The sequence below is a fragment of the Cavia porcellus genome, unplaced genomic scaffold (genome assembly GCF_034190915.1).
Source record: "Cavia porcellus strain 051 isolate PalLab524CR breed Dunkin Hartley unplaced genomic scaffold, mCavPor4.1 scaffold_25, whole genome shotgun sequence".
In the NCBI taxonomy this organism is placed as follows: Eukaryota; Metazoa; Chordata; class Mammalia; order Rodentia; family Caviidae; genus Cavia; species Cavia porcellus.
In genome coordinates this window covers 5,385,868-5,411,711 of record NW_026947508.1, presented here as the reverse complement: position 1 = coordinate 5,411,711, position 25,844 = coordinate 5,385,868, and the positions used below count along the sequence as shown (strand labels likewise).

Below are 25,844 nucleotides of genomic sequence, written 5' to 3'. Positions count from 1 at the left end.
GACACCCCCCAGTACATCCTTGGACTCTGCTGCCCGCCGGTGGCCACCCTCAGTCCCCATGGCACTGAGATGATTGCTGGGTCCTGGGTGCAGAGAAAGGGGGCCTGGGTCACTCTGGTTGACCACTCTGGGCCTGAGCAGTCACCAAAGATGAGAACCCTGGGCGTCCAGAGTGGCCTGGCTCACACGGCCCATTCCTGCGACCAGGACTTCCCAGAACACACCCCAAGACTCCACCAAGGGGACGGACACCAGGCGGCCTCTGCCCCTTCAGGGCACTAGTTGGGCCGCTGACCTCAGGGTGACCACAGGGAGCCCACAAGGCCTCATGCAGAACAGAGGTGCTTCTCCATCTCCCCAAAGCTGGGCCGACTCTCAGGAAGAGCGCTGGCTCCATTCCCAGGAGGGTCTCGGCCCTCGGGCGACACTGCAGTCCCTGGGGCTGCTGGCCCAGCATCTGCCGCCCACCGGTCCCTCTCTCGGGGTGCTCCCTCCCGGTCCCCCACAGCGGCTCTGGCTCTTCCCACCCCCTTGGGCTCAGGGTCCCAGCCCGAGGCCCCCGTTCATTAACCAGGGTGGGCTCACGGCTCCTGCTGCTCCCCGACTTCCTGCAGCCCAGGTCCTCTGCGCCCTTTGTGCCAACCAGCGGGCCCCTGGCCCCTGCACCAACCTTCACGCCTGGACCCAAGTTTGATTTAATGATGGCACTGACAGAGCTCCCATCTCCCTCTGGGGCCTTCTGGGTGTTCACCTTGTGGGTCAGGGGGCTCTGGGGAGGTGGGGGGAGCTCCCTGGACCCCGGCGTAGCTGTGTGCATCTGCCCCGCTCCCTCTGCCTCCAGGGCAACAGCAGAGCCCAGGCCTGTGCCCCACTGGGCTCCTGCTCCCCAAGAAAGAACTACCCAGAGCATGGCTTTTGGCAAAACAGTTTTATTGTTCCAAAAAATAAATGTTACATCTGACATACAAAAAGGCATTTTAAAAACTGTTTTAAAAAGGCATCTATTGGGTCAGGTGTGGTGACGTACTCCTATACTCCCAGCACTGGGGAGGCTGAGGCAGGAGGATCATTTGCAAGTTCAAGACCAGCCTGGGATACAAAATGAGCCCAAGGCCAGCCTGAACTGCACGGCAAGACCGTCTCAAAAAGACAAAAAAAAAAAAAGTATCCGTTCTCAGGGTCTTAGCATTTTAACTGAGAAAAACCCCAGCACCCGCTGGCTGCTGGGCACTGGGCAGAGGCTACCACTCTGTTCTTCCAGACCCCAGGCTGCCTGCTGAGGGGCAGAGAGCAAAGATGTGACCCAAGAAGCCACAAGCCGGCCCTGGACCTCTGCAGGCGCCACGGCTCCTACCTCGCACGTGGGCCCTGGTGACTTCCCAGGCTCACCCCTGAGGCCGGAGCTGGGAGGAGCCCACTAGACTGCCCGTGACACGCCAGGGAAACTGAGGCAAGGGGGTTTGCTGACCAGCACACCAGGGCCCTTCCTGCTGCACATGTGCCATCGTCACCCGATGGCTCTAGCCATCATTGGAAATGTGTCTGCAGGTCCCCAATGCTCCTGTCCAGGGCTGGCATCGGTGAGCTGGGGTCCCCGGAGCCACTCTCTGTCCCCTACCTTGAGCGCTGAGCACCCGGGCTGTGACATCCCTGAAGACATCCACACGCATATCAGGAAAAAACCCACGTGGCTGCAGACCCACGCCCCCACCACCTCCACCAGAATGAGCTCCAACCCCAGCGCAGCGAGGCCCAGAGAGAGGTGCTGCCTGCCCAGGCTTGGGTGTCCCTTCAGGCTGACAACCCTGGTGCCGTCTCAAGGGCCACCAGCCCTTGCCGGAGTCAGCAGACCCTCATGGGCCAGATGGCCAGTAACAACTGGAAGCAGCAGGCATTCAGGCCCCTCTACGGTCTCCCTTCCGTGTGGGTCAGCACTACGGCCACCACCCCCGCCACCCCTGTGCCCTCCCTCACCGGCAGCCTTCTCTGTTGTAACTGAGCACATTTTTTTTTTTTTTTTAAATCGGGAATGGAACTCAGGACCTCGCACTTTCCAGGCAGGCGCGTGTACTGCTGAGCTGTATCCCCAGCCCTCCCTGGGGGCAAAGTGGGGAGAGACCAGCCGAGGCCACCAGGCTTGCACGGAGGCAACATGGCGTGGATTTTATTGGCCTAGGTGCAGGCAGACGGGGTTGGGGGGACCTTCTGTGTGAGACAAAGAGGAGCAGGCCGGGGACCTCAGGTGGGAAGATGTTCAAGGACATCCGTGGTCAGAGTTCTCTGGCGGTCTTGCGCCTCAGTGGGCGGAGTCCTTGAAGAGTCCAGTGTAAATTTTTGGTGTCCCCAGATGTCTCAGGCCCTGCAAAATTTCGTGTCCTTTCATCTCCTACATGACATCCTGCCCTTGCTGGTGACAGCTGTGGTTCTGAGCTCCCTACGGAGAGCGGTGTCTCTGCTGGCAGGCAGGTGGGGACTTGGGGGAATCCGGTCCAAGTGGAGCCTTAGCCTGTGTCCAGCTCCTTCCGTGCACCACTGCTGTGGCCCGAGGCCTGCAGGAAGATGGCCCTGCTATGTAAGACAAGATGTGACCCGGCAGGGTGGTCACAGTTGGCAGTGGAAAACGTGGCTCTGCCTGACAGCTGCATGCTGGGCCGCGGCTCCAGGAGGGTTTCCGGGAGCTCCTCTGCCCCCCTCTGTCCCACCAGGCCCGGAAGAGAAGAAAGGGTGCAGAGAATCAAGGGAACCCCAGACCGAGGCCGCGCCCTGCCGGCGCCAGCTCCGAGCCCTGGCTAGCGGACACTCAGAGGTGTAGGGAGCTATCAGCCTGGGCCTTAGGAAGCTCTTATGCTGCTGGTTTGGGGCCCAAGAGGAAAAGCAAGACAAAAAGTGGGGGAAATCAGCAAGATGAGACTCTGACTCAAGGTAACAGGAGGATTCGCCCCACATCCCAAACCAGAACCCAGCTCTCCACAGCCCAGAGAGCCCCCCGGTTCCTCCTCCACCATGGCTGGGGATAACATGTTGCTCCTGGTGTGCACATGGGCCTGGTCCCCCAGGACAGGGGACCCCCCGGCCATTTACTGCATCTGGGTCCCTCCCCGCCAGAGCCTTCCTGCGGCAGCCAGGCCAGGCAGAAAGCAGGACAAGGGTTTTTTCCATCTCTGTCCCAATTCACTTTAGTGGGTTGCAAACAGCATTTTTTTAAAAAATGAAAAACAGAAGGTCAGGGGCACCCGGATGTGGGGGAAGAACTCCTTTGCAAAACCTGCTTTAGATGCAGATTTGTGAACAGCTGTGACTGACTGGTGGCCCCTCTCCTCTCTACCCAGAGAGACGCAGCAAGGGTCCTCTGCATCGGACTAGGACACTCTGAGGCTCAGTGCTATTCAGGAATGGTGACATGGTGCCTGTCCACCCTTCTTTCTGCAGCAATCCCGGCATCACTACTAAAGGACAGATGGGCAAAGGCTGGGACGGAGGATGCTGGCAGGCTGACCACGGAATCGAGGGTATCGCACACCTGGTCCTGTGGCAGTGTGTGTGTGTGCGCGCCCTCAGGTGGCCAGAGGTGGAACTGCCCAGGCACCACCTGTGTCCCCAACCCCTTCCCGACCAGGGCCCTCTCAGGCACAGAGATGTCCAGGGACCCCAGTCGCTGGGGGCCAGGATAAGCAGGGTTTGAACAAGGTTCCTTTCCTAAGGAGCCTGGCTGGGCCCTCACACAAGTCACCAAGAAAAAGGGAGAATTGGTTTCAATGTACGGCCAGGGAGAGAGCCGGTCGGCAGATAAAACTCTGCAAGAGCCTGTTTCCCTGTGCAGTGGGACACAGCCCAGGGACAGCCACACACAGACACGGCTTGGCTGTGCGGAGCCCTGGGTCTGGGAGTTCTGCTTTGTGGTTGGCTTCATTAAAAAGAATTTCAGAACCTCTGTGGAAGGATTTAGAAAAAGGTGCTGCTGGCCCACGGCTTCCAGGGAGCAGGGGACCCTGGCCAGGCAGGTGGAGAGGCTGCCGCTTCCTCCCCGGGGTTTCAGGCAGGGGCGAGGGAAAGGGCTGGGGACCCCAGACAGGAAGTCACCAGGCTCGAGCCCCAGGCTGCCCAAGTATTTAGAGGTGGGCTGGCTCTACTCCGTCCCCGCTGGCCAACTGAGCCCCCAGAAAGAGCTGGAGTTGTGGCCACCCTAGCGGGAGACCTGGCTGGCCAGTGGGATATCAGATACCTGAAGGCCCAGTGACACCTGATGTCAAGTGTTCCCCCCAGATTCCAGTGGATCTTTCCTGCTACAACCAGTGGCTACACCAGGCAGCCCCAAGACACAACACCCTCTTGAATCAGGGTCCCTGGGATGCCCCGATTGTGTGTACCCCATGTTTCCCGGGGGAGACACCCAAGAAGGAGGAACAGGCTGAGAAGCTGGGGAACCAGGCCCCTGCCCCAGATTGAGTGGCTCTCAATAAGAGAAAAGGAGCCCCCCAACATCAGTCTGGAGACTTGGGGTGCCTTTTTGACATCTCAGTTACCTCTCTGCAGAAAGAAAGCTGAGGGACAGCAAGGAACAGGAAGGGACAGAGGACCCAGAGGCAGAGCAGAGCTGCTGCCAGGTAAGGACCGAAGGCAGGCTGTGTGCACAGAGGCCGGATGCCGGCGACAGGAAGGGCGGCGTGGGGGCAGCTGGGGGCCAGCTTGGGGCACTGTGCCCATGGGGCCTCCACGCCCTTCTCGACAGCAACCCAAGGGACAGTTCCGGCCCAGCCCCTCCCGGGCCCCCACGTTCCTGCTTCTCGGCGGGAGCCTTCTCCTCCTCCTCCTCCTTTCTTTTTCCAATTTGTAATTTTTGGCAGTGCTGGGGGTGGAACCCAGGGTCCCACAATGCCAGGCAAGCGCCCTCCCCGAGCTGCGCCCTCAGCCATGCCAGGCTTACTTTGCTGGTGGATCCCGGTAAGCGTCCTCTCCTGACCCAGAGCAGGGCTCCACGTCTCCAGCTTCTGCGTCTCTCCCACCCCCAAAGCCAGGAGGGAGTGACCGTCAGAGGGGCTGGGACAGGGCTCTGTCCTCGCCTCTCTGGGTTCTCATCTCAGCTTCCAGCGAGCAGGGACACACGGGTGGGGCAGGCGGGGCACAGGAGGGGGGCAGGACGGCAGGTTCAAGGAGCCCCAAGAGTGACCAGGGCAGGGACGTCCATCATCCCAGGAAGGCCTCGTAATCCATGTACCAAACCAGCTGGCCAGAGCTCGGCAGCACGCCCGAGATGGGCCACTTCTTGGGCTCGCGGCCCACGCGGCTCACCAGCATGGTGATCTCACGCTTTGTCCGGCCCATGACCAGGACGGCCACCTTCTTAGCCCGGTTGATGAGCGGCAGGCTGAGGCTCATGCGCTGGTACGGCCTGAGGGGGCTCTGGGTCAGCACCACCAGCTGCTCGCCGTCCAGGCCCGTGGGTGATTGTGGGAAGAGGGAGGCCGTGTGCCCGTCGGTGCCCATGCCCAGCAGCACCAGGTCGAAGCTGCTGTTGGCCACCAGGGCCATGATCTCCCCGGCGTAGGTCTGGGCGCCCTGGTCCTCCTCGGCGCACAGCCGCTGGCGCAGGTGCACGGGCATGGGGTGGATGTTATAGTAGGGTACGCGGATGTGCTGCAGCAGATGGGCCTGTAGACCCTGGAAGTTGGAGTCCGGATCCGACAGCGGAACGCAGCGCTCGTCCACCAGCCACAGGTGCGTGTGGGCCCAGGGAAAGCCGTAGTGGCCCGTGGCCAGCTGCTGGAACAGGGCAATGGGGCTGGAGCCGCCTGACAGCGCCAGGTGGAACTTGCCAAAGCGCCGCACGGCCTGCACGGCAGTGGCCTCGATGTCGCTGGCCAGCTTGGAGATCAGTTCCTCAGGCCAGGCTGAGATCAGCGGGCTCTCTCGGTACCTGGTCCCGAGGACCTGGAAGTCGCTGGGTTTCATGGTCAACCCTGGCCCCGGCACCAGCTGCTCGGGCTGCTGCTGGGAGAAGGACAAGTGGCCACCGTTAAACTCGAGATCCAGGAGGTGGCCGGTCTCTGCTCCACCTGGATAGAGGCGCGGGGCCTCGTGGGCCAGGCTGTCCAGCAACGGGGTCCAGAACACCCAGGAGGCCAGCAGGTTCTCCGTGGTGATGAAGGACTCCTTCCGGCAGTGGAAGATGTGGGACAGGAGGATGGAGTAGGCCTCTCGCTCCCTCACGGGGCTGTAGGCATAGAAATCGGACAGGGGGCGGCCAAACACCCGGAGCCCAGGCCGCTCCTGCACTTCTGTCCAGCCCTGTGCGGGCAGGGTGGGCCTGAACAGGTTCCGGCTGACCAGGATGGCGGGGTGGCCCAGCTCACCGTGCCCGATATGGAAGATGATCTGCCGTGGCAGACACTGGCTCTGCTCCGGGGCCCAGTGCCCCTCGCGATGGACGCAGAACGCCTTGTTTTTGAACAGGACCCGCACGTAGCCCACTCTCTCGTCCAGGGCCTTGCCGGACATCAGGAGGAAGGGCACGCCCTCCCAGCGCAGGTTGTCGACGTGCACGAGGACACCTGGTACAGGGAGAGAGCAGAGGGTGATGATGTCCCAGCCTGCTGCACCCCGGGGCCTTCAAGAGCCCCTGGCATCTATAAGCCTCTTCCCAACTGGTGCTCAGAAACTACCTGTGGGTGAGACACCAGATCCCCCAGGTCCCTAAGAACCCCACTCCAGCTGGGCTATGACTTGGAGACTCTAGGAGTCCCGGACCGTGTGGGGGAGATGGGCGGGGATCCTGATGCCTGGGGGCTGAGGGGTCCTATGGGGACAGGGCTCCCCTCCTGTTTGGGACACCAGAAGCAAGGTCAGGTGTCAGGCAGGGAGCAGCAGGGATGCGGGGAAGGAGATGGCAAAGGGTATACATGCGTGTGGGCATGCAAGTGTGTGCACATGAGTGTCATGTCTGATGGCATTAAGAGCCAGTCCCATGCCCAAGGTCCGAGCCAGGCCTCTGGTCTCCTTGCCTGTGCGAGGAGGTGACGCTGGCCCCTGCCTACCCCATGGGTCTGTGCGTGAGGACAGAGGTGACCAGCACATCTCAACTCTGTGGGCAGCTACTGCCCCCGTGGGTGGTCACTACCTTCTCCCAGAACTCACTGAACTTCGGGAGCCATCCCAGAGGCCGCTCTGGGGGGCCATCTCCCCACAGGGTCTCCATCTGTGGCCATGCAGTGTCTGCCTACTTGGGAGGCTGGACGGGAGCCCCACGAGGGTCAGCCTGCCCTGTCCTCGCAGGCAGAACCTTCCGGCAGCCTCCACAGGCTTGACCACCAGTGGGAGGCCGGGTGCCCAGAGAGTCCACCAGGTGCCCTGCAAACTGTAGTCGGCCCAAGGAAGGTGACAGTGCCCTAAGCACTCTGATGCCAATCCCACCTCTGGCCCCTCTGCCCGGCAGCTGGCACCCCGGCGGGCCCACCCGGAGCGCACCTGCGAAAGTGGGCGTCAGGCTGTGGAAGCTCTCGGGCTTCTGCAGCTCCCCGCGCACCTGCGCGCTGTAGGCCTGGTACTGGCCCACGACGGCGCTGCCCTTGTGCAGGCCCCGCAGTGCTCGGAAGGCCTGGAGCTTGTGCTGCAGCACGGCCGCTGAGCTGCTGACGTTGTGGGGCAGCTCCATGGCCACCAGCGTGAGGATCTCCGTCAGGTGGTTCTGCAGGATGTCGCGGATGACGCCATACTCCTCATAGAAGCTGGTGCGACCTGGCGGGAAGGGGTGTCATCAAGAGGGTCCCTGAGGTGCTGCAGGACCCCCCACTCGACACACTCGTCCTGGCATCTGAGAGCCCAGAGCTGGGGGCTATGCCACAGCAAACCACGGGGTAAGTGTGGGGAGCTGCGGGGCCACCTCCCTTCACAAGCACATCTCGAGAGACGGCGGCGGCGGGGCCTTGGGCCTCGGGGGATCAGTGTGGGAAAGGTCTCACCCCAGACTGCACTGGCAGGTGGATCCCAGGTTCCCAGGCTCGCACCTCTACCCTGGCCCCTGCTCGAAGGGCTCAGCACAGGCATCGTGGGGACAGATGGACGCCAGGTCACACTGTTACTGTCTGGTGCGAGATCTCGGGCAGGTGACTTAACTCCAGCTTCTGCATCCTGCCGTTAGGCTGGGCTCGCAAAGGCCACCAGACCAGAGCACACTGGAGCAGGGGAATGTGCCAGGGGCCGGAGGGAGGGAAAACAGGAAGCAGGAAAAAGGAAGGAATGCGACCTCAGTAGCTCTCCCCAGGGTGATGGGCGGTCAGAGGACACAGCACGGGCTGGCACAGCGACCCCAGGGCCCACTGCCACCTGGTGCGACAGAACCCCTACCCCATGCCGCGCTGCTCAGCACAGCAATTCCACATGACAGCCACCTGCTCAACCTGCTGTCCCCAGCGGAAGGGTCAGGCGGCCAGGGCTGGGAGGGCAGGACCACCGCACCGCGCACCATCCTCCCAGGATGGAGCTCCATGGCCAGCGACTCCAGCATGGACAGCATGTCCCGAACTTGGGGCTCAGACTCACACCAGATCCCGCAGTGCAGCGCCACTGCAGACACCCAACCTGGTCACCACGTCACCCACTGAGAGTGCTGACACCAAGCTGAGGCCCTGAGTTTGGTCTCCAGCATCAGGGGAGAAAAAATAAGATCAGAGAGACAGAAAGATCTGTACCTGGACACAGAGAGTGTGAGAGTCCCCATAAAAATTAAACAGTGGGTCACAGAGGGTTACGGTCAGGGCCACACACAGAGAAAAGGAATGGTCACATCTCCCGGCGTCACCATGAGGATTAATACACACACAGGCTGGGCAGGGTACCTGGCACTTGGAAGCCAGGAATTTCTTTATGATAATGGCTGGTAGGAGAGAGGCCACCAGCCAGGCGACCCAGGGGACCCTGCGCATCCAGGAGCACAGTGTGGAGGAAGAGATGCACTGGGAATGCAGCTCGGTGGCCAGCGTTTGCATAGCATGGATGAGACCCCAGGGTCACCCCAGACCACCATCCAACAGAAGTAGGCAGAGTGGCTGGTCTCTCACGAGCAAAGTACAAGGATGCTCTCGTTCTGCAGACTGAACCGGTGTAGTCTGGCTAAAGGAATCTGGAGGATCACCGCAGGGCTTGGAGGAAACACCAAAGGCCGGCGTGAACTGGACCCTGCCCAATCGGAATCCCCGCCCGCCAAGGTGGCAGTCAGTTATTACACCCACGAGGGGGGACCGGGCCGGCCCGAGCGCAGAGCCCAGCGGCCCAGCACTGTCCTGAGCATGGTCCTGACTCCTCCAATCCCCAGGACTGCAAAGAAAGCAAAAAGCAAAAAGGGAGAAAGAAATGGGTTACTGATCCACCTCAGTCACCACTTCCAAACAGTATGCTCTACACAGTCAGCCTGAGAGGACAGTTAGAGCTCTAAAACCACCCGCGCTTCAGACGCACAGAATACAGCAGAGTCCCGAAGAGCCCGCGGTCTGCTTACCAGCGCATCCCCGGGGCCCTCTGCTATTTTTCCCCTCACCTCCCCTGCTGGGCCGGGGTTTGCTACCCGCTGGATGGAACAGGGCTCTGGGGTGCGCCTGTGTTTAGCGTGGTCTGGGGGCGCTCGGCTCTGCGCCCACCTTCTCCGAGTGTAAGTGCAGGGGTGGTGGCTGGGCCTGGCCCGGGATGAGGCCATACGTACAGATTCCAGTCACCAGCGGTGCCTGGGGACAGATTCTTTTCCTAAAACTGACCTTACATGGGCCCCCGTCTCCTCTCCTAGGTTGAAGGTTGAGAGCAAAGGTCCAGCAGAAAAGTTTGGACAGAGAGAGAGAGAGAGAGAGAGAGCCCATGAACTTGGGTACAGAACAAGTCAGAGGTCCCAGGAGCCCCTCAATCCCACCACAGGATCCAATGAGACCAGAGAGCAATGGCAGGCAGCGCCCTTCCCCCTGACCCTGCCACAGAAATGTGTTTCCAGGGCCACAACATTTTAATGTTCATAAATGTAGAATAGATGCTGGTTGCACAACTCAGTAAATATACTAAAAACTACAGAGTCGGATGTTTTTAAAGGGTGAATGTCTATGGCGTGTGAATTTTATCTCAATTTTTACAAAAGCTGAGAAGACACTGTTTAAAATAGAAACAATTAGAAACCACCAAATACCTAATTATAGTGTTTCCACAACAGAGTAAATTAGAGAGTTTATTCTGGGACATACATAAAAACAACAGAAATCTGAGCTAGGGAAAAACATATTAAACCGACCGTCAAGAGGTGAAGATTTAAACTCGGTGTGGTGGCGCATGGCTGTGATGCCAGCACTCGAGAGGCTGAGGCAGGAGGATCACTGAGAGTTCAAAACCAACCTGGGGCCAGGGATTTAGCTCAGCGCCATAAGCACCTGCCTTGCAATTGCATGGTCATGAGTTTGATCCCCGGTACCAAAAAACAAAACAAAAAGCACAAGGAAAAACCAGCCTGGGTACAAAGTGAGCTCAAGGTCAGCCCGAACTGCATAGCGAGACCCTGTCTCAAAAAGACAAAAATAAATAAATACAATATTTAAACACCTACATGCGTGTGTGAGGAAATTAGGTAAGGTCACACATCAAGACCATGACAGCAGGTAAGGTCTCACTGTCCTGGCCTGTGCCTGGCTGATGGAACACTCAGGTGCCCGGCTCCTTGCAAACCAGGGTGGGAGGGGTGTTTCCATGGGGAAGGAGGCCCCGGTTATCTGAGTGAATCCTCCCCATCCTCCAGAGAAGCCCTGGGCGTTCTCCGCCTCATGCCAAGGTCACGGAGGTCACCGCCTTCTGCTCCAGGAGACCTGGGTTTCCCCAGTAAAAACAACTATTTTAAAAAAAAGAAAGAAAGAAAGAAAGAAAAACAACTAAAAGCCAGCGGCGATCCTCTGGGATCACTAAAAATAGAGAGCAGAGGGGCCAGGGGAGAGGCTGGCGTCTGCGGCTCACTGCACTGCGAGGGGGCACGCTGCCCCTGCCCGCCCCCTGCCCGCCCCGCAGCTGACCGAGGGGCAGATGGGCCCGGAAGGGGCTGGCCGTGCTGAGCAGGGTCCTCCTGGCCCACGGGCCGAGGGAGGGACAGGTGGTGTGACCTAGGGGGCCCCTGCCTTGTCCCTGTGTGCGAGGCAAGGCGCGGTCACCCCAATCCTCGGAGGGGACCGAGGACCTTGCTCCTCTCCCAGGGCGGGGACAGGGACTGTCCTCAGCAGGGAGACCCTTGTCGAGCCTCCTGCCTGAAAAAGGCTTCTGCCCAGGGTGCAAAGTGTGGCAGCCCAGTGGGGGGCCAGACCTCTGCCAGGAAAGCCCTGGCTCCTCCCGCATTACATGCTTAGGGCTGACCAGGGTCATGGCCACAAACGGGTCTCGGCCATGCTTATGGCCCACCTACTGCACCAGGAGCCCCTGGCCAAGGGGCCCAGGGGCTAGGGCTGCTGGGAAGAGCCCAGGGACAGACTGCTGTGGCCAACAGCGGTGCCCTCACCCTGCTCTCCCTCCTCCTCCCCCCCCTTCTTGCCCCTCCTCCTCCTCCTCTCCTCCCCCAGCAGAGCAGCAGCCTGGACTCTGCAGCAGTCTCCCTGGCCAGAGGCTGCAGCAAAAGAAAAAAAAGAAAAAAAAAGAAAAAGCCGCAGAGGGGAGAGAGCCGGGGAAGCCGCTGCCACCGTTTGGATGTGGTGCAGGGGCTGGGAAGGACTTCCAAATGACTTTGCAGCAAAGAGTCCCTCTCCCAGGGCTACAGCAAGTCTGGACCAGCAGGGCTCCCTCCCAGCGCTCACCGCAGGGGCAGACTAGACCCCCCCAGGGCCGGGCCAGCCAGGGCAGCACACACCTGCTGGGGACAAGTGGGGAGCGCCCAGGTACCTGGAGGGGGACAGCTAGGGGACAGGAATCCTCCCTGGAAGCAGCAGCCCAGGCTGAGCCCACCGTAGTAGCCCTTGCCCCTGACCTCTAGTCAGAAGGGTCCCCACCTGCTTCCTAGGGCACAGCCTGGGCCTGTGAGGGTGGCCTGGCACCCACAGTGCCTGCTGTCCTTCTCCCCAACCTGAACTACCGTCCAAGGCTGGACGAGGTGACAGTGTGAACTCTGCTCAGATTCCGAAACCCGTCCGCCCGGGCAGGAGCCCCAGCCCCAGGCTGCCCTGGACCAGGACGATGTGAGGGCGATCTGGCCGTGACACCTGTCACCCCACTGATCGCCAGGGCTGATTCGGTTATCTGGCTGACCAGGTGGGGTCCCTTCCTTCCTCAGAGTTGGCTCGGTGGAGGAGGAGGAGGAGCACCCTGGATAGAGGAGGACGTTCCTTGGCCAAGGAGACAGAACAGCACACTCCCCAGCTAGAACCTCCCAACAAGCCCTCAAGCAGACCAGGACACTCAAAGCCCAGCACAGCTATGGGCCCGGGAAAAATGAGAACTCGATCCGTCCCTCTTGGGCCCCACTTCTGCTAGTCAGACCCGAGGTGGGCAGGCAGAGCCCTGGCTGCCGGGCCTATTTGGGGCGGAGGGCGCTGAGTGGGGACTCAGGAACAGTGAAATCATCTGCTGCCAAAGCCTTGCACGAGAGCCTGGGGGCCTCTGCCTCAGGCGGGGCGGTTGGGGGGACACAGCCAGGCAGGCAGTTGCTGGGGTTCAAAGCCACACTCTGCCCACCCCAGGCTCACCTTGGCCAGCCTTCCACCCAGGCTCACCTTGGCCAGCCTTCCACCCAGGCTCCACCTGTCTCTGTCGGGACCTCTGTCTTTCTGCAAAACCCAGAGGCGCCTTTGCAAGGACAGCCAGGCCGCTGGTCAGCCAAGTCCCCGGCTCCAGTCCCACCGAGAACCTCAGTGCCATGCAGCAGCAAGACGGAAGTGAGTGACGGGGTGTCAGAGCAGCGCCCCAGAACTGAGGCTGCTCTGCTCTTTCCTACCCACATGGGCACGGCAAGGTGTGGCCACAAAGGCAGGAGGCGAGGAGACTGGTCTTCAGGGCTGCCATGGACAGGGCCGCTCCAGGCAGCGGGGAGAGGTACAGCGCCCACCCTCGTTTGCCCATGTGTCCTTCAAGGCTGGGCTGCGAGTCCTGGCCCCGTGGACCTCACCTGCCTCTCACAGCCTGGCCTGCGAGCCCCGAGTCAGAGTTTCCCCACCCGCTCACCTGCAAGGTACCAGGGACAGAGGCAGGGTCTGCATTTCTCTTTGCCCCTGACCCTGTACAGAGCTTCTAGTACCCAGTCCAATACCCAGCGAGGAGAGGGCAGAAGGCTGAGGAGTAGCCGTGGGGGGAAGAAAGAAAAAGAGAAGAGGCGACGAGAAAGGGGGCAGCTGGGAAGGAGGAGGAGGAGACAGGAGCCCGGCTTCCCCCAGGTCCGAGGCTGCGGGCTCTGGACACCTGTACCCACGGAAGCGGGCGCAGGCCGAGCTGGACTCCATACCACTGCGACAGCAGCATGGGACTGTGCCAAGCTGGGTGCCGGGCCACCCTGCTCCCCAAGGGTCCAGCTCCCACTCTCGAGGGGATCTTGGGCACGTCACCAAAGCTTCCCTGTAACAGTCCCCACCTCACAGGATGAGTGGGGACGTGAAGAACACGTCAGAAATTAGTTACCAGTTATGATCATTATGATTATATTACTGGGTAAGAACCGATGCTTTAAATGTAGTCATGGCTCAAGAATTGCAATCACATGATAGAATTCCAGAGCTCAAGGTGACCCTAGCTGTCAGCACCTGCAAAAGTTGCTCATGCCACAGCCGAGGAGGTGATGCGCAAGGGCACCCGGCTGGAAGCAGACACAGGCCCATGCCCAGGTGCCCTGACCCAGGGTGACACTGTTCACTCACTATTTAGCACTGCTGAGGCAGAAACCACAGCTGGCGAGAGACAGGACCAGGTATTAACAAGGACAGGAGCCAGAAGGGACCGCGCCACCATGAGATCGGCAAAGGCCTTGGGGAGAGCCAGACGGCACCTGGGAGGGCTGCAGTGGGCAGGAAACAGGGGACCCCCTGGCAGAGGCTGCCCCAAGCAGCACAGAGGTGTGCAAAGCTCTCACACGGCTCTGGTGGCTTCCACCACTCTGGCCCCAAACCCAGGCCAGCGTCCAGCCCTTGTTGCTGGCCAGTCATTTGGGCGTCCATGCCAAGTCGCGTCACCAGACCCAATGCCCAACAGGCAGCAGAGAGGATGTGGGCTCTGCCAGCAGGCACCCCGAGGGCCGGCTGGTTGCAGAGCAGGGCACACAGCAGGCCCAGCGGGCCTCCCAGCCCAGCCCACAGGGCCCGATCCTCCCCCTCGACACCATGGACAGCGTACTGGCCACTTACACACCTTCCGCGTCCACCGTCTCCTTCATGATGATCTCCACCCGCTCCACGTGGTGCCGGTTCCAGAGGCCGTCCAGGGCCTTGCGGTTCTGGTCTCGGAAGGGCAGGATCTGAGCCACAGCCTATCAGGGAGAAGAGGCTCGTGTCCGGCAGGGACCATGGAGTGCCGGCTTCCCAGGGCTCAGCCCTCTCAGGGCTACTCAGGGGAGGACACGTGCTCTCGCACAAACTCAGAGTGTCACTGCCCAGTAAAGATCCCGCAGGGCCAAGCTTGATGGCACATGCCTGGAATCCTAGCACTCAGGAGGCTGAGGCAGGAGGATCGCTGAGAATTCCAGGCCAGCCTGAACTACACAGTGAGACCCTGCCTCAGACAAAACAAAACCAACCAACAAACAAGATGCCACAAGCAGAATGACCTAAACAGTTACCAGTCACAAAGAACACACTGAGAATTACCTGTGTTCTAAAGAAAGGTATTTCAATGCCAAAAAATGTAGCAAGCAACACTACCCAAGGTTACACTTGGGATTTCTTCTCCGTTTGAAGTCAGCAAGGACCGGGGACTTGTTCTCTGGGACTGTCTATAGCAACTGCCCGTGTTGGATGGGAAATAAAGTGCCTGGCACAGTGACAGCTTCCTGGAGCTGACAGGTGGCCAGCTCAGCGGCCTGAGGACCCAGCATGCCGACCACCGACCTGCCACCCCCAAGGGTGCCCCAGGCTCCTGCCTCGGGATTCCACTGAGTTTCGTGGGTTCAGGGCCCACTGCACACCCCAGCAGTTTCCAGATCTCCTCACCAGCCATCTGGCTCAAAACAGAATTCAGGAAGACAAGGATTCCGATAAGGGCAGCCGGGGTAAGACTGAGTTCCAAACCCCACAGTCACACTTCCTGTCCACCTGTGGGGTCGCTGCGGGCCTCCTGACTCTACAATACGCGGCCGGCCCTGCCAATGGGCTCCCCTGGCTCCCAGGGGCGGCTCACCTGCTTGCCCAGGTAGTGGTCCACCCTGTACATCTCCTCCTCCTGGAAGAAGCTCCCGAGCTCGGTGGCCAGCTGCTGGGCCGAGAGGTGGTCGTGGCCGAAGGGCTTCTCCAGGACGACCCGCAGCCAGGCGCCGGGGCCCGGCCGGCAGCTGGCGTTGATGTTGCGGGCAATGTCTGCGTAGGCAAAGGGCGGCACGGAGAAGTAGAAGATCCTGCCGGCCTCCCGGAGGCCCTCCCGCGCCACCTGCGCCTCGATGTCCTTGCTCAGCGTCTGGTAGTCCTCGGCCGTCTTCAGCTGGCGGTACTGGCTCAGCCGCAGGAACTGGTCCTTGAGTGCGGCGCAGTGGCTGGGTGCCGTGTCCTCGGGGCAGGAGAGGGATTCCAGGGCCTTGGCCATGAGCTCCTGGCCCTGCCTGGGGGCCGTCAGAGCGGCCCCATGGAAGCTGAAAGTGTGGCCCTTGCCCTCCTCATCCAGGTAGAGCTGGAAGAGTCCCTGCCACAAGTACTTCTTGGCCAGGTCTCCGGTGGCCCCCAGCAGGACGATGGACACGTGACCGTGGAGTTCCTGGGCCTGCAGGCAGCCCGCAAGGGCCACACACATGGCCACCATGAGCATCTTCCAAAGGCCTGGGTGCCTGCGGAGCACGGAAAAAACAGGCAGGGACAAGGAGGGGTCAGACCCACGTGGGTGGCCCACATGGAAAGCCCACGCGTGTCTAGGGGTGGTGAGCACCAGACTCTGGTATCCTGGGAAAGAGTCACAGGCCTGTGTTGTCCCCGCCCTTCTGAGCAGCGAGGCTTCTGTGCCAGGTGGGCAACGATCGGGAGACCGCCCATAAACAGGGATTATGCCTGGGAAAGTCACGGGCCATGAGGTGGCGACAGATCATTCGGCTGCCAAGAGCCTGGGCAGGAGCGAAGCCACCAGAGATGCGGCCAGAGAGGCTGGGACTACAGCGCCCACCGGATGACCCCGGCCAGTGTCACCCAGAAGAATGGGCCAATCGGCTGGCCTTTGCCCAGGAGCGGTGGCCACAGGTGACCACAGCTGAGTGGCGGGAGGACATGACCTCTTCTCACCTCTCATGTGGCTCATGCCCATGTTTACCAGGCACAAAGGGACTGCTAAGGGGTTCAGCACAGGGGTGAAAGACAGATCTGGGGCTAGGTTGGGGCCAGGTGCCAGAGCGCAGTGCCCAGCACTGCAGAAGGGGAAAAACTGAGTTCCAGGGTTCTGGAACTCACTGCCAGCTGGGAATTCCAATCCGACCCCTTCCTACCTGGACAGTTAATTCAACCTGGCCGTGTCTCTGCTTCCCCGGCATGAGTAACACCTGGAACACACTTGGGCCAGTGTCCACCACCTCCCCAGCGCCCGCCCTGGAGGCGGTCAGGATGGAATGTTAGTATCAGCAGCCAGCGTCTAGGTCTCGTGGGAGCCCAGCGTGGAGCCACAAATCATGGGGTGTTAGGTCTCCCCACATCCACACCAGAGCCCTACACGGAGCAGATTCCACTTTGCAGACGGCAAAGCTAAGGCTTAGCAGGATGACACTCCCACAGGGAGGAAACGGGGTGCAGAGATTGAGAGCTCCCCGGCTCCTGGGCAGCCCTGTGGGAACAAACTACTGTGCACTTCTGAGCAGGACACAAATGCTAAGCGTTTGCTTCCCCTGGACTCCAAGTGGGGCCTACGGGCCGGTTTGCACCCCCTGAGCCCCATTCCAGGTGTCCCATTCCGCACAGAGGCTGGGCTTTGGGAAGGGACAGGAGGACAGGAGAGAAGCCACCATGTTTGGCAGAAGTAGCGGTGGAAACGGGGCCACATCAGGGCAGAAGACTGAAGGGGCACCACGGTGACAGACAGCATCGTCATCCGCCACCGTGCCACCCGGCAGAGGGTTGACAGGTCAAGAGCAGCTGTCATCCGGACAGGGAAACTGAGGTTGGAAAGGAAACCTGGACTTACAAAACGCCGGCCTGCTGCCCACCAGCCCTGCACAGAGGGGACGGAACTTGCCTCTTGACACGGCCTGCCCTCCCAAGCTCCATCTCCCCCAGGTGGCCCTAGTTATGGCCAAGATGAAGGCCCCATCTGTAGGTGCCTGCACCAGCGTCCTCTGGGCGACTGGCCTGTCCCTGACCACAGGACCCCACCCGGCTCCTGTCCTCCTGTCCCTCTCCCTTCAGCTGCTCCTGCTGCCGAATGCACAGAGGGACCCGCCCGTCCCCTTCTGCTGCCCGGTCCCCGCCCTTCGCCCTGCAGCGAGCGATCCCGCTGCCAGAGGGAAGCGAACGCCGCAAGGTCAGTGCAGGAGAGCAGAGCGGCGGGGAGAAACCCGAGGCCCACAGAACGGCCCAGGGGAGGAGCGGCGCCAGCTGGCAGCCGCACCTCAGACTTCTGATCCGAGCCTGGCACGAGGGCGGAGCTCGGGAGCCCGCAGCGTCCCGTGGGCAGGTGGGGGCCAAGGCCGGCACCCTGCCCCAGGGAGACCTCGGACAGCCCAGATGGACGGCACCAGGGCCACGCTGCCTCTGTCCTCTCCTTAGCCCACTTCCTGTTCCAAAGGCCACCGTCCTCCTGGGCCAGCCCCGACCGGACAGCTGCCCTTATTTACATCCCAGCCCTCCTTCAAGCACACACAGTACCAGCTTTCAACACACTTGATTACCCTGGTTGCTAAATAACTCCTTCCTAAATCAGCGTCAGTAGCGTGGCAGGGGAGTGTGTGTGTGTGTGTGTGTGTGTGTGTGTGTGTGTGTGTGTGTGTGACAGTGTTGCTCAACTTTCCTGTGCATTTGTCTTTCTTGGAATTTTTTTTCTTTTTGAGACAGGTCTCACTCTGCATTTTAAACTGGCATTGAACTCACGGCGATCCTCCTGCCTCAGCGTCCTGAATACTTGGATTAGAGGCTGGACCACCATGCTGGCTATCCTGGGATCTTTTCAAATCCCGATTCTAAAACAGAAGCTCCGGGAAGGGGCCTGAGGAGCCGACACTGAGTATCCAAGGAGCACACTTGGGGTACCCAGCAGGACTCAGAAGCAACACGCACACATCAAAACCGAGCATGGTGGCACACAAGGGGAATCCCAGCTACTGTGGAGACCAAGACAGGAGAATTCTAAGTTAGAGGCCAGCCTGGGCTTCTGAGGGAGACCCTGTCTCAAAATAAAATAGTAATTTTTTTAAAGGCTGGGGATGGAATTCCTTGCCTAGCACGAAATCTCCAGGGCTTATGGGCCAAAAGCACACGCCTGTCCCCTGTCCCCGCTCTCACCGCCAAGACAGCACAGCTCTGGTTGGGCAGCTGCTGGGCAGGCCCAAGTCAGATAATAAAGACCTGTGTTGGCCGCATGGCCAGCCCAGAGCTGGCGGTTCAGACTGACCCCTCAAGTGCCCCTCGCCGGGGTGAGGCGGGGTCTGCGATGATTTTCACTCTGCCAAGGAAGAATCGGAGGAAAGGCCAAAGCCAGGGTCACGGCAGTCACAGGCAGCACAGAGTCGCCAGTCCCAACACCCGGCTCATCCCGGCTTCCTAGCTGTTCCACCCCATTAAAACGGATCCATTTGAAACCATGAAACAGGACTGATGCCACCAGGCGGAACGAGGCAGGGCTGTGAATGCAAGTGGTGACGGTGCATGCGACGGAATCACTCCACAGCGGTCAGGGATGAGGCCAGGTCTGTTGAGAAGCCTCCCGACTGGAGGGCTGCACAGAAAATTCGCTACGCCCAGAGCCAGACCCCACAGAAGAGAGGCCTGGCCTGCTCAGCCCCTCCCCGACACAGGAGGAGGAGGAAGGGGACCAGAAGCCAGCACCACCGAGGCACAGGCCAGGTCCTGGGCTAAGGGACGCCTGCAGGTCTTTTTAAAAGCCCCTCTTCTCCCTCTGGCCACCTTCCCTGCAGTGAGCAGACAGTAAAATAAATCCACCAAAACTGCAGACTGAAGTGCACCCCAAAGCCTAGAAGCGGCCATTGAATGAATTTTCTTCTTTTTTTAAAAATTCAGAAATCGACCCAAAGCCTTTAGGGAGAAGCTGGAGACACTGGAGGACGAGGCCAGGGTACTGGACTGGAAACGAGACTCTCGGTCCTGCTGTCCAGCACCCAAACACCAAGCAACCTTGAACAAGTCCTTAGCCGAGTGGGGGGCCCCGGCTCATTCCCCTGTGCTTTACAAGGGAAGGGGTCCCCACCCTGTGAGCAGCCGGGTGGGGGCTGAGGGTGGGGAATATAGGATGATAATGAAGAGGGGTGTCTGGCTCCCGGGGCACTCAGAAGCACGGGCCTGGAGCAGAAGACGACAACCCTCTCGCCTGAGAGCCGCCGGGAGGCACTGTGCTCATCCTAAGCACAGGGAAGGGGGGCGAGAGGCTGTGTGCTGCTGGCTCCCCCACACCCAGGATGAACTGTGGGCACCAGGACCCCGTCCCGGACCCAGGGCTGCCCGGCTGCAGTCTGAGGCCATGCTGGCGGGGACTCACCTGTCAGACAAGGGCATAGCGGGGGCCGCAGCCTGGCCGGCCAGGAGCTGAGGTCAGAATACAGCTCTGGGCAAGAGGCAGCCACGGCCAGTGCCACACAGCTGCCCAGCACAGCAGCCTCTGGTCAGCACGGGAAAAGCCGCTCTGAACCTGGCCTGGCACATGCGGGCAGGGGGCAGAGAGCACGGGGTGGGGTGGGGTGGGGTCAGGGAGCTGAGGTTTCCTTCCTGCTCCCCCTCCCGGGCCTTGGCCAAAGCCACCTCTGGACCTCGGGGCAGGAGGGAGGCGGTCAGGGAATCGCAGCTCCTGAGTCTGTTCTAAAAAGTACACGAGCACAGCCCGCATTCCTGCGTTTTTTAGAGGTACTAAAGGTTAAACCCAGGGCTCATGCATGCTCTGAACCCTCTAGATCACTGAGCTACATCCCTGCGCCCCGCTCCTCCTTAGGGACCAACCGTGGTTCCCCAGGATCAAGGATTCGTGTGCTAGAGCCACTGTGTCAACGGACAAATGTTCAGGAATTTCTAAAGTCAGCTGTTAAGCAGCCGTTCTTACAAATGAAATCATATTAGTGAATAATTAAATAATTGATATTAAAAACAAAAGTAGTTGGTTGTGGTGGTGCACAGCTGTAATCCCCCACTTGGGAGGCTGAGGCAGGAGGGTTGCCATGGGTTCCAGCCCAGCCTGAACTACATCATGAGGCCCTGTCTCAACTCCCCCTCCCCCAAAAAACGTTTTAAAAAGTAATTAAAACCCAAGTCCTCCCCGTCACTTAATGACTCTTTCCTACCATCCAAGCCACTGTTGTCTAGGAGGTAAAAACATCCCTTGTGGTGTGCTTGACTGGCCCAGTGTGGGTCTGGCATGCCCCAGGGCCTGGCAAAGGCCAAGCCATGACTGTTAAACATTCACTGGAGCACAGCCGAGGGCCTGATGTCCTTTCTTCCTGGTACAATCGATCACTACTCTGGGACAGCTGATAGTTAGCTGGACGCCTACCAGACGTCACAGCGTCAAAACGGAGTCACTCTGGCCTCACAGGCTGCTTCCCCCATGCTCAGTACCAGCAGCTCTACCCAGCCAGGGGTTCACAGCCCCAGACTCAGGGCCGTGTGATCTGTGGATCGATGTTAGAAGTGTCCTCCACACTCTGTTCTACAGTTCAGCCTCAGTGCCACAGCCAGGGTGATCTCATACACTGCTGGGTTGGATGCTGTCATCTTCGGTTCAGAGATCCAAAGGGTCCACACGTTCCTGGTCTCCCGCCAAGCACCTCTCTGACCTGCCTCCTACTCTTCTGCCTCTCTGGCAGCTCCAACTGCCCACTCTCCCACCTCAGGGCCTTTGCACCTGCTGCGCCCCCCGCCTGGCCTACTTGCCTCCTCTTTTCTTCATGTTATCCACTCCTCAGTGCTTCAGCTCTTGGCGGAAACATTAGCAGCTCTGTGAGGTTTCCTCAGGCCTCTGTTACCCTGTGACCCTACAGCTCTTCCCCTGTTCTGTCACACTCTGAAACAGACACCAGTGATTGCATTTAACCTGCCAGATGCTTGCCATTCTTCCCTCTAAGAGAGGAAGCTCAGTGGGGAAGTGCAGAGAGCTCATGCCTGTCCTGCCCACTGCACTATCCCTAGGCCCCGGCACAGAAAGTCTCTCTACACATTTCCTAGAGGGAAAAATAATCAGGAAATGCCATTTGCACAGATAAATCCATGAAGCCCCACGGCCACCCTGTATACGAGGGACCCGCATGGGAACAACCACACAGAGGGAGGATGTGAATGGGACGTGGCGTGCTAAGGCCCCCCGCACACCAGCAGCTGCTCAGGACTCACTCTAATACTATTAATAATAAGAGCTATTTATATATCGGGCGTCGTGGTGTGCCCGATGCCAGGCTGAGAATTTGACACCCATCACACCGATTAATCCTCGTCCCAGCTCTGTGGTGGGTACTGAACCACCCCATGTTCAGCACAAGACGAGAGGAGATGCAAGTGCGGAGGGGAAATCACCCGCTGGCGGCCAGACAGACGGCTGGGGCGGGGGGGACAGGGTTAGACACCTAACTGCGGAAGGGATGGCTATGTCCTCCCACAGTGAAATCCAAAACAGTCTTAGACACCAGTTCTGTGTCTTCTCAAGGTAGGAGCCACGGTGGCCTGAACCTATACAGGCGCCTTCGGTCACGAACACAAATGGCTGCTAAGTGGCCCGGCCAGCTGTCCACTTGGCTGGCCTCTCATGCCCCCTCCTTCTGACATTACCAAGACTGCGCACAGAAGCCTGAGTTGACCCTGTAAACCTGGGCGGCCCTGGGGATGGTGGCCTCAGACAAGTTATTTAACCGCTCTGTACCTCCACCAGAGGACGGGAAAACCAGCCGGTCACCAGTGCAGGGAGATAATCCTCCTGAGGCGCTTAGCGCAATGCTTGGCAGACAGGAAGCACTCAAGAAATGCGAGCTTCCGGCCCCGAACACTACCATCTTGAACCAAGGCTCTCCTCGCCAGCATCTTGGAACAACTAGAAAACCACGGGAGCATCTCACGACAGCAAAGACACCAAGGAGCGGCCCATGACGGCTTCCCTGGGCCTTTGTGCCATAGCAGTAAAAACGGTAAAGGGGGACGACATGGATGTGATTGAAATGTCCCAAAGTCGGGCCTTAGTAAGGGCTTGGATGGCTAGAACAAGCACAAAGGGAAACCTCTGCCCCTGTGGCCCTGCGCCTCCGCTGCATTGCCCTGGGCCTCCTTCTCCAGCTGTGAGGTGGACACAACCTACTCATTTCAAGGTCTGGCCAGAGCAAACCAGAACCAGATGCACCCACAAATGCTGCTGGCAGGACACGGTGCTGAGATAGCTCCTGAAGCCACCGTCACTGATCCCCAAAAGCAACACCGGACACCTGCTGTTGGGCAGGTCAGGGTGTGGCCTGGCCACAGCCAATGACACTGTTGCCCTGTGCGGATTCCATAAATGGAGTAGTGACCCGACCAGGGGTGATAAAGACACCCTTGTTTCCTTTTGAAATGGTTCAACCGTCCAGATAGTAACTTAGTAAACTCCCAAAGTTCCCCAGCGCAGTGTCTGGTTAAGCAGCCTTGTGTCTCAGAGAACCCCTCCAGCAGGTGTTATCTGAAAGCTGAGGGGTGCCGTGCCAGGAACAGCCTTGGGATCAGGCGCTCCCCGCATTTATCCGCAGATGAGCCGCACGCCTCTCTGCAGAATGTAGGCTAGAGATGAAAATGCCCTTCCACACCGCGCTGCCCTCGGCTCCTGTCCAGGGCCACCACGGCCGCCGGGAGACGTGGGGCGCAGATCCTGGCCTCCTCTTGCCCGGGATCCTATTTCTGGCTCCCGAGAGGCTGACCTCCCGGAAGGCACACCCTGGATCTGTGTCTCGGAAACGCTGTTTGCACGGAGGGCCAGCGCCAGAGCTCGGCGGAGCGCACGGGGAAGCACAGAGCTCCACCTTTGGACGTCATTGTAGGAAGCCTAGCAAGAGGCGCGCGGGGACCTTGGGTGACCCCGGAAGGGCTCCGGCTCCCCCAGGAACACCCCCAGGCGGGCTCCGCGGGTGGCGACCCCATGCTGGCCGTGCAAGGAGGCCGGGCGCGGGCGCGGGTGGGGCGCGAGTGGCGCCCCGGACAGCGATCGGGAGGGCGAGGGGTGCAGCTTACTTCATCCGCGGGGCCCGCGCCGCCTCTTCTCGGGGTGCGCGCCTCCGAGTCCGGCCCGCGTCCGGCCCAGCCTGCCGGGCCTCAGGCCCCGGGCGCGCGCCGTGGCCCGCGGCGGAGGACGAGCGCGCGCAGTGGCAGCTGCCGGGGGCGCGCGGAGGGGGCGGGGCCGTGGGCGGGCCCTCCACGCCCTCGGGTGACGTCACCCTGGTGGGCGGGGCCTCGGCCGGACCTCTCCGCGGCTCGCACCTCTGCGCGCTCGGTCCATCGCGGAGCTGCTCGCGGGATGCGGAGGGACAGGGATGTGCCGCAGAGCAGACCCGCAGCCTGGTTTTGGTCCTGCTCGGGGACCGGCACAGGTTACCTGACCTCTCCAGCCCTAACGCTCGCTGACCTTGCTTTACGCCTAACCCCCATCTGGGGGCCGAGTGGCCGACGTGCACCCCATCGCCAGTCCTCGGGGTGGAGGTCAGGATCCGGGTTGGAGGTCAGGATCCGGGTTGGAGGTCAGGACGGCCAACCTTACTACGGCCCCCGGCAGCCTGATGTCACACCGCTCGGTCCCTGTGCAGGGGTCTGTGCTGTCTCTATGCGGTGGGCTTATGGGAAAATCTCCCCTGTAGGTGACTGGCACAGGGTAGGGCAGAGTGGATGGGTCCTCCCCCGTGTGATTTTAACCAGGACGGTGCAGGTAGTCATAAATCTCAGCGCTGTGGGAGGCTGAGACAGGACTGCAAGCCAGACTTGTCTCCAAACAACAGTAACAAAAACCAGTTAGGGGGGAGGTAGCTCAGAGTGTCGGCTCTGGGGCTCTGGGTTCAGTCCCAGGCTGGAGCGGTGGTTCTCGGGGTGACAGGTGTGTGTAACTGGAGTGACAGGACCAGCCTTCCGGCCCAGCAAGCCTCACATGGTAATTCCTGTCCTCCGTCTGTCCCTCTCCATCACGGTGCCATAGGAGCAGGTGACCCTCCCCCTGTCCTGTCCACCCCATGTCCGCTTTTCTTCTGCCCTACAGTTCTGTCAGTGCCCCGGTTGTGCTCTGTCCCTGAGCAGAAGCCCAGTGGCCTGGGCTAATTAAGTCAGGACCGCTGCTGCCCTGGCCAGCCAGACTGCTTGGGGTGCCAGCCCCATGTCTACCCCAGTACCTAAGACCGTGTGACCATCTCTGCCCAAGACCACTGGGCTGCTCAGGAGAGCAGCAATGGGCTAACTTTTGTGTACCCTGCAGCCGGGTGATGCCAGGCCTGGGGAGCCCTTCCCGCATCCTGGGACCCTGTGAAACGGGGCTTCCAGAGCCAGGCCCAGGGAAGCAGTGGATGGGTGCGCAAATCCCCAGATGCTGACAGGCACAAGAAGGACTTGTCCCAGATCTCTGTGCACCCACTGCAGGTGACCTTCTGTGACCTTGAAGGTAATTTAAAGCTATCTGCAGAGCACCTGAGTTGTAACCAGCGTAACCAAGAAAATGTCCCTGTGCCCACCTCACCCCCTTGAAGGGTGTCATGGGGTGGGGGCTGGAGACAGCCCACGCCCGGAGTCTCCCCTGTGCAGCCCCTGCTGCCCCCGATCCCACACTACCTGGAGATGTGAGCGAGCGTTCTCCACCTGCTTCCTCCCCATCTCCCTCCCGGTCTCATCTGTTGGGGGCCACTGGCCTGTTCTCTTTCTGTCCCGAGGCAGTTTGGACCCACTAAACCCCAGTCACCCGGGTTGCAGTGTGTGGCCTCCCAAACCAATGTCCATCCCAGTGCTCCGGGAGGCTGAGGCAGGAGGATGGCAATTTCGAGCCCAGCCTGGGCAACTTAGCAACTTACTGTGTCTGTGTCTCAAGTGTTTAAAAAGAGAAAAAATGACCAAGGATGTAGGTCAGTGTGAAGGCCCTGGGTTCAATCCCCAGTACTGGAAAAATAAATAAACGCCCAGTACCATGCCTTCACCTTCTGAATCTTTTTTCGTTTCCGTGGGAACCTTGGCTCTGGTACTCTCAGGGCTACAAGGGGCCAGGGGTGCCCAAAATCCATGAAGGAAGCCGGAAAAGATTGAGGCGGGAGGGAGGGGTGCTGTGGCCCAGCTGTGTCTTTGGGTTCTCTTGTGCGGGATAAAGAACCCCCTGGGCTCTGTGTAAGAGGCTGGTTATTTGGGGGTTTTCCCCTCAGTCCCTAACCTTGAGGGAGGCAGGACCCAGGGCTAACTCAGCGAGGCCCAGAGCCATGCATGACTCACCCATGTCTTCGGGTTCAAAATACAACACGGGCGCAGCTGCTATTTTGGGGCGCGGCTCCCTGCACCAGCTCCATTCCGCCTGCTCGGCTGTCCCGGGGTGGGGAGGGCGGAAACAGGTGTCACGGATTC

General features: G+C 60.1%; 1 protein-coding gene across 2 annotated transcripts; it reads right to left on the bottom strand.

Moving 5' to 3' along the window:
- Window positions 1–909: 909 nt before the first annotated feature.
- H6pd (hexose-6-phosphate dehydrogenase/glucose 1-dehydrogenase) lies at window positions 910–23,628 on the bottom strand. 2 transcript variants are annotated; one of them, XM_003471219.5, is made up of 5 exons: window positions 23,496–23,628; window positions 15,313–15,949; window positions 14,329–14,446; window positions 7,462–7,731; window positions 910–6,548 (listed from the first exon to the last, which is right to left on the bottom strand). In XM_003471219.5, the coding sequence occupies exons 1-5, from the start codon at window positions 23,498–23,500 to the stop codon at window positions 5,185–5,187; spliced, it is 2,394 nt and encodes a 797-aa protein (XP_003471267.3). In that variant the 5' UTR covers window positions 23,501–23,628; the 3' UTR covers window positions 910–5,184. The 2 variants fall into 2 exon arrangements, with proteins under 2 accessions (XP_003471267.3, XP_013009433.2); XM_013153979.3 differs by lacking the exon at window positions 23,496–23,628 and adding an exon at window positions 19,807–22,138.
- Between the last annotated feature and the right edge of the window lie 2,216 nt (window positions 23,629–25,844).

Bases quoted from the DNA above. Each gene is read 5' to 3' on its own strand.
- H6pd (XM_013153979.3), bottom strand. The intron at 14,447-15,312 runs GTGAGCCGCCCC...TCTCCCTGATAG, and splicing joins ACCACTACCTGGGCAAGCAG to GCTGTGGCTCAGATCCTGCC. The intron at 6,549-7,461 runs GTGCGCTCCGGG...TCCCTGTACCAG, and splicing joins CCTGACGCCCACTTTCGCAG to GTGTCCTCGTGCACGTCGAC.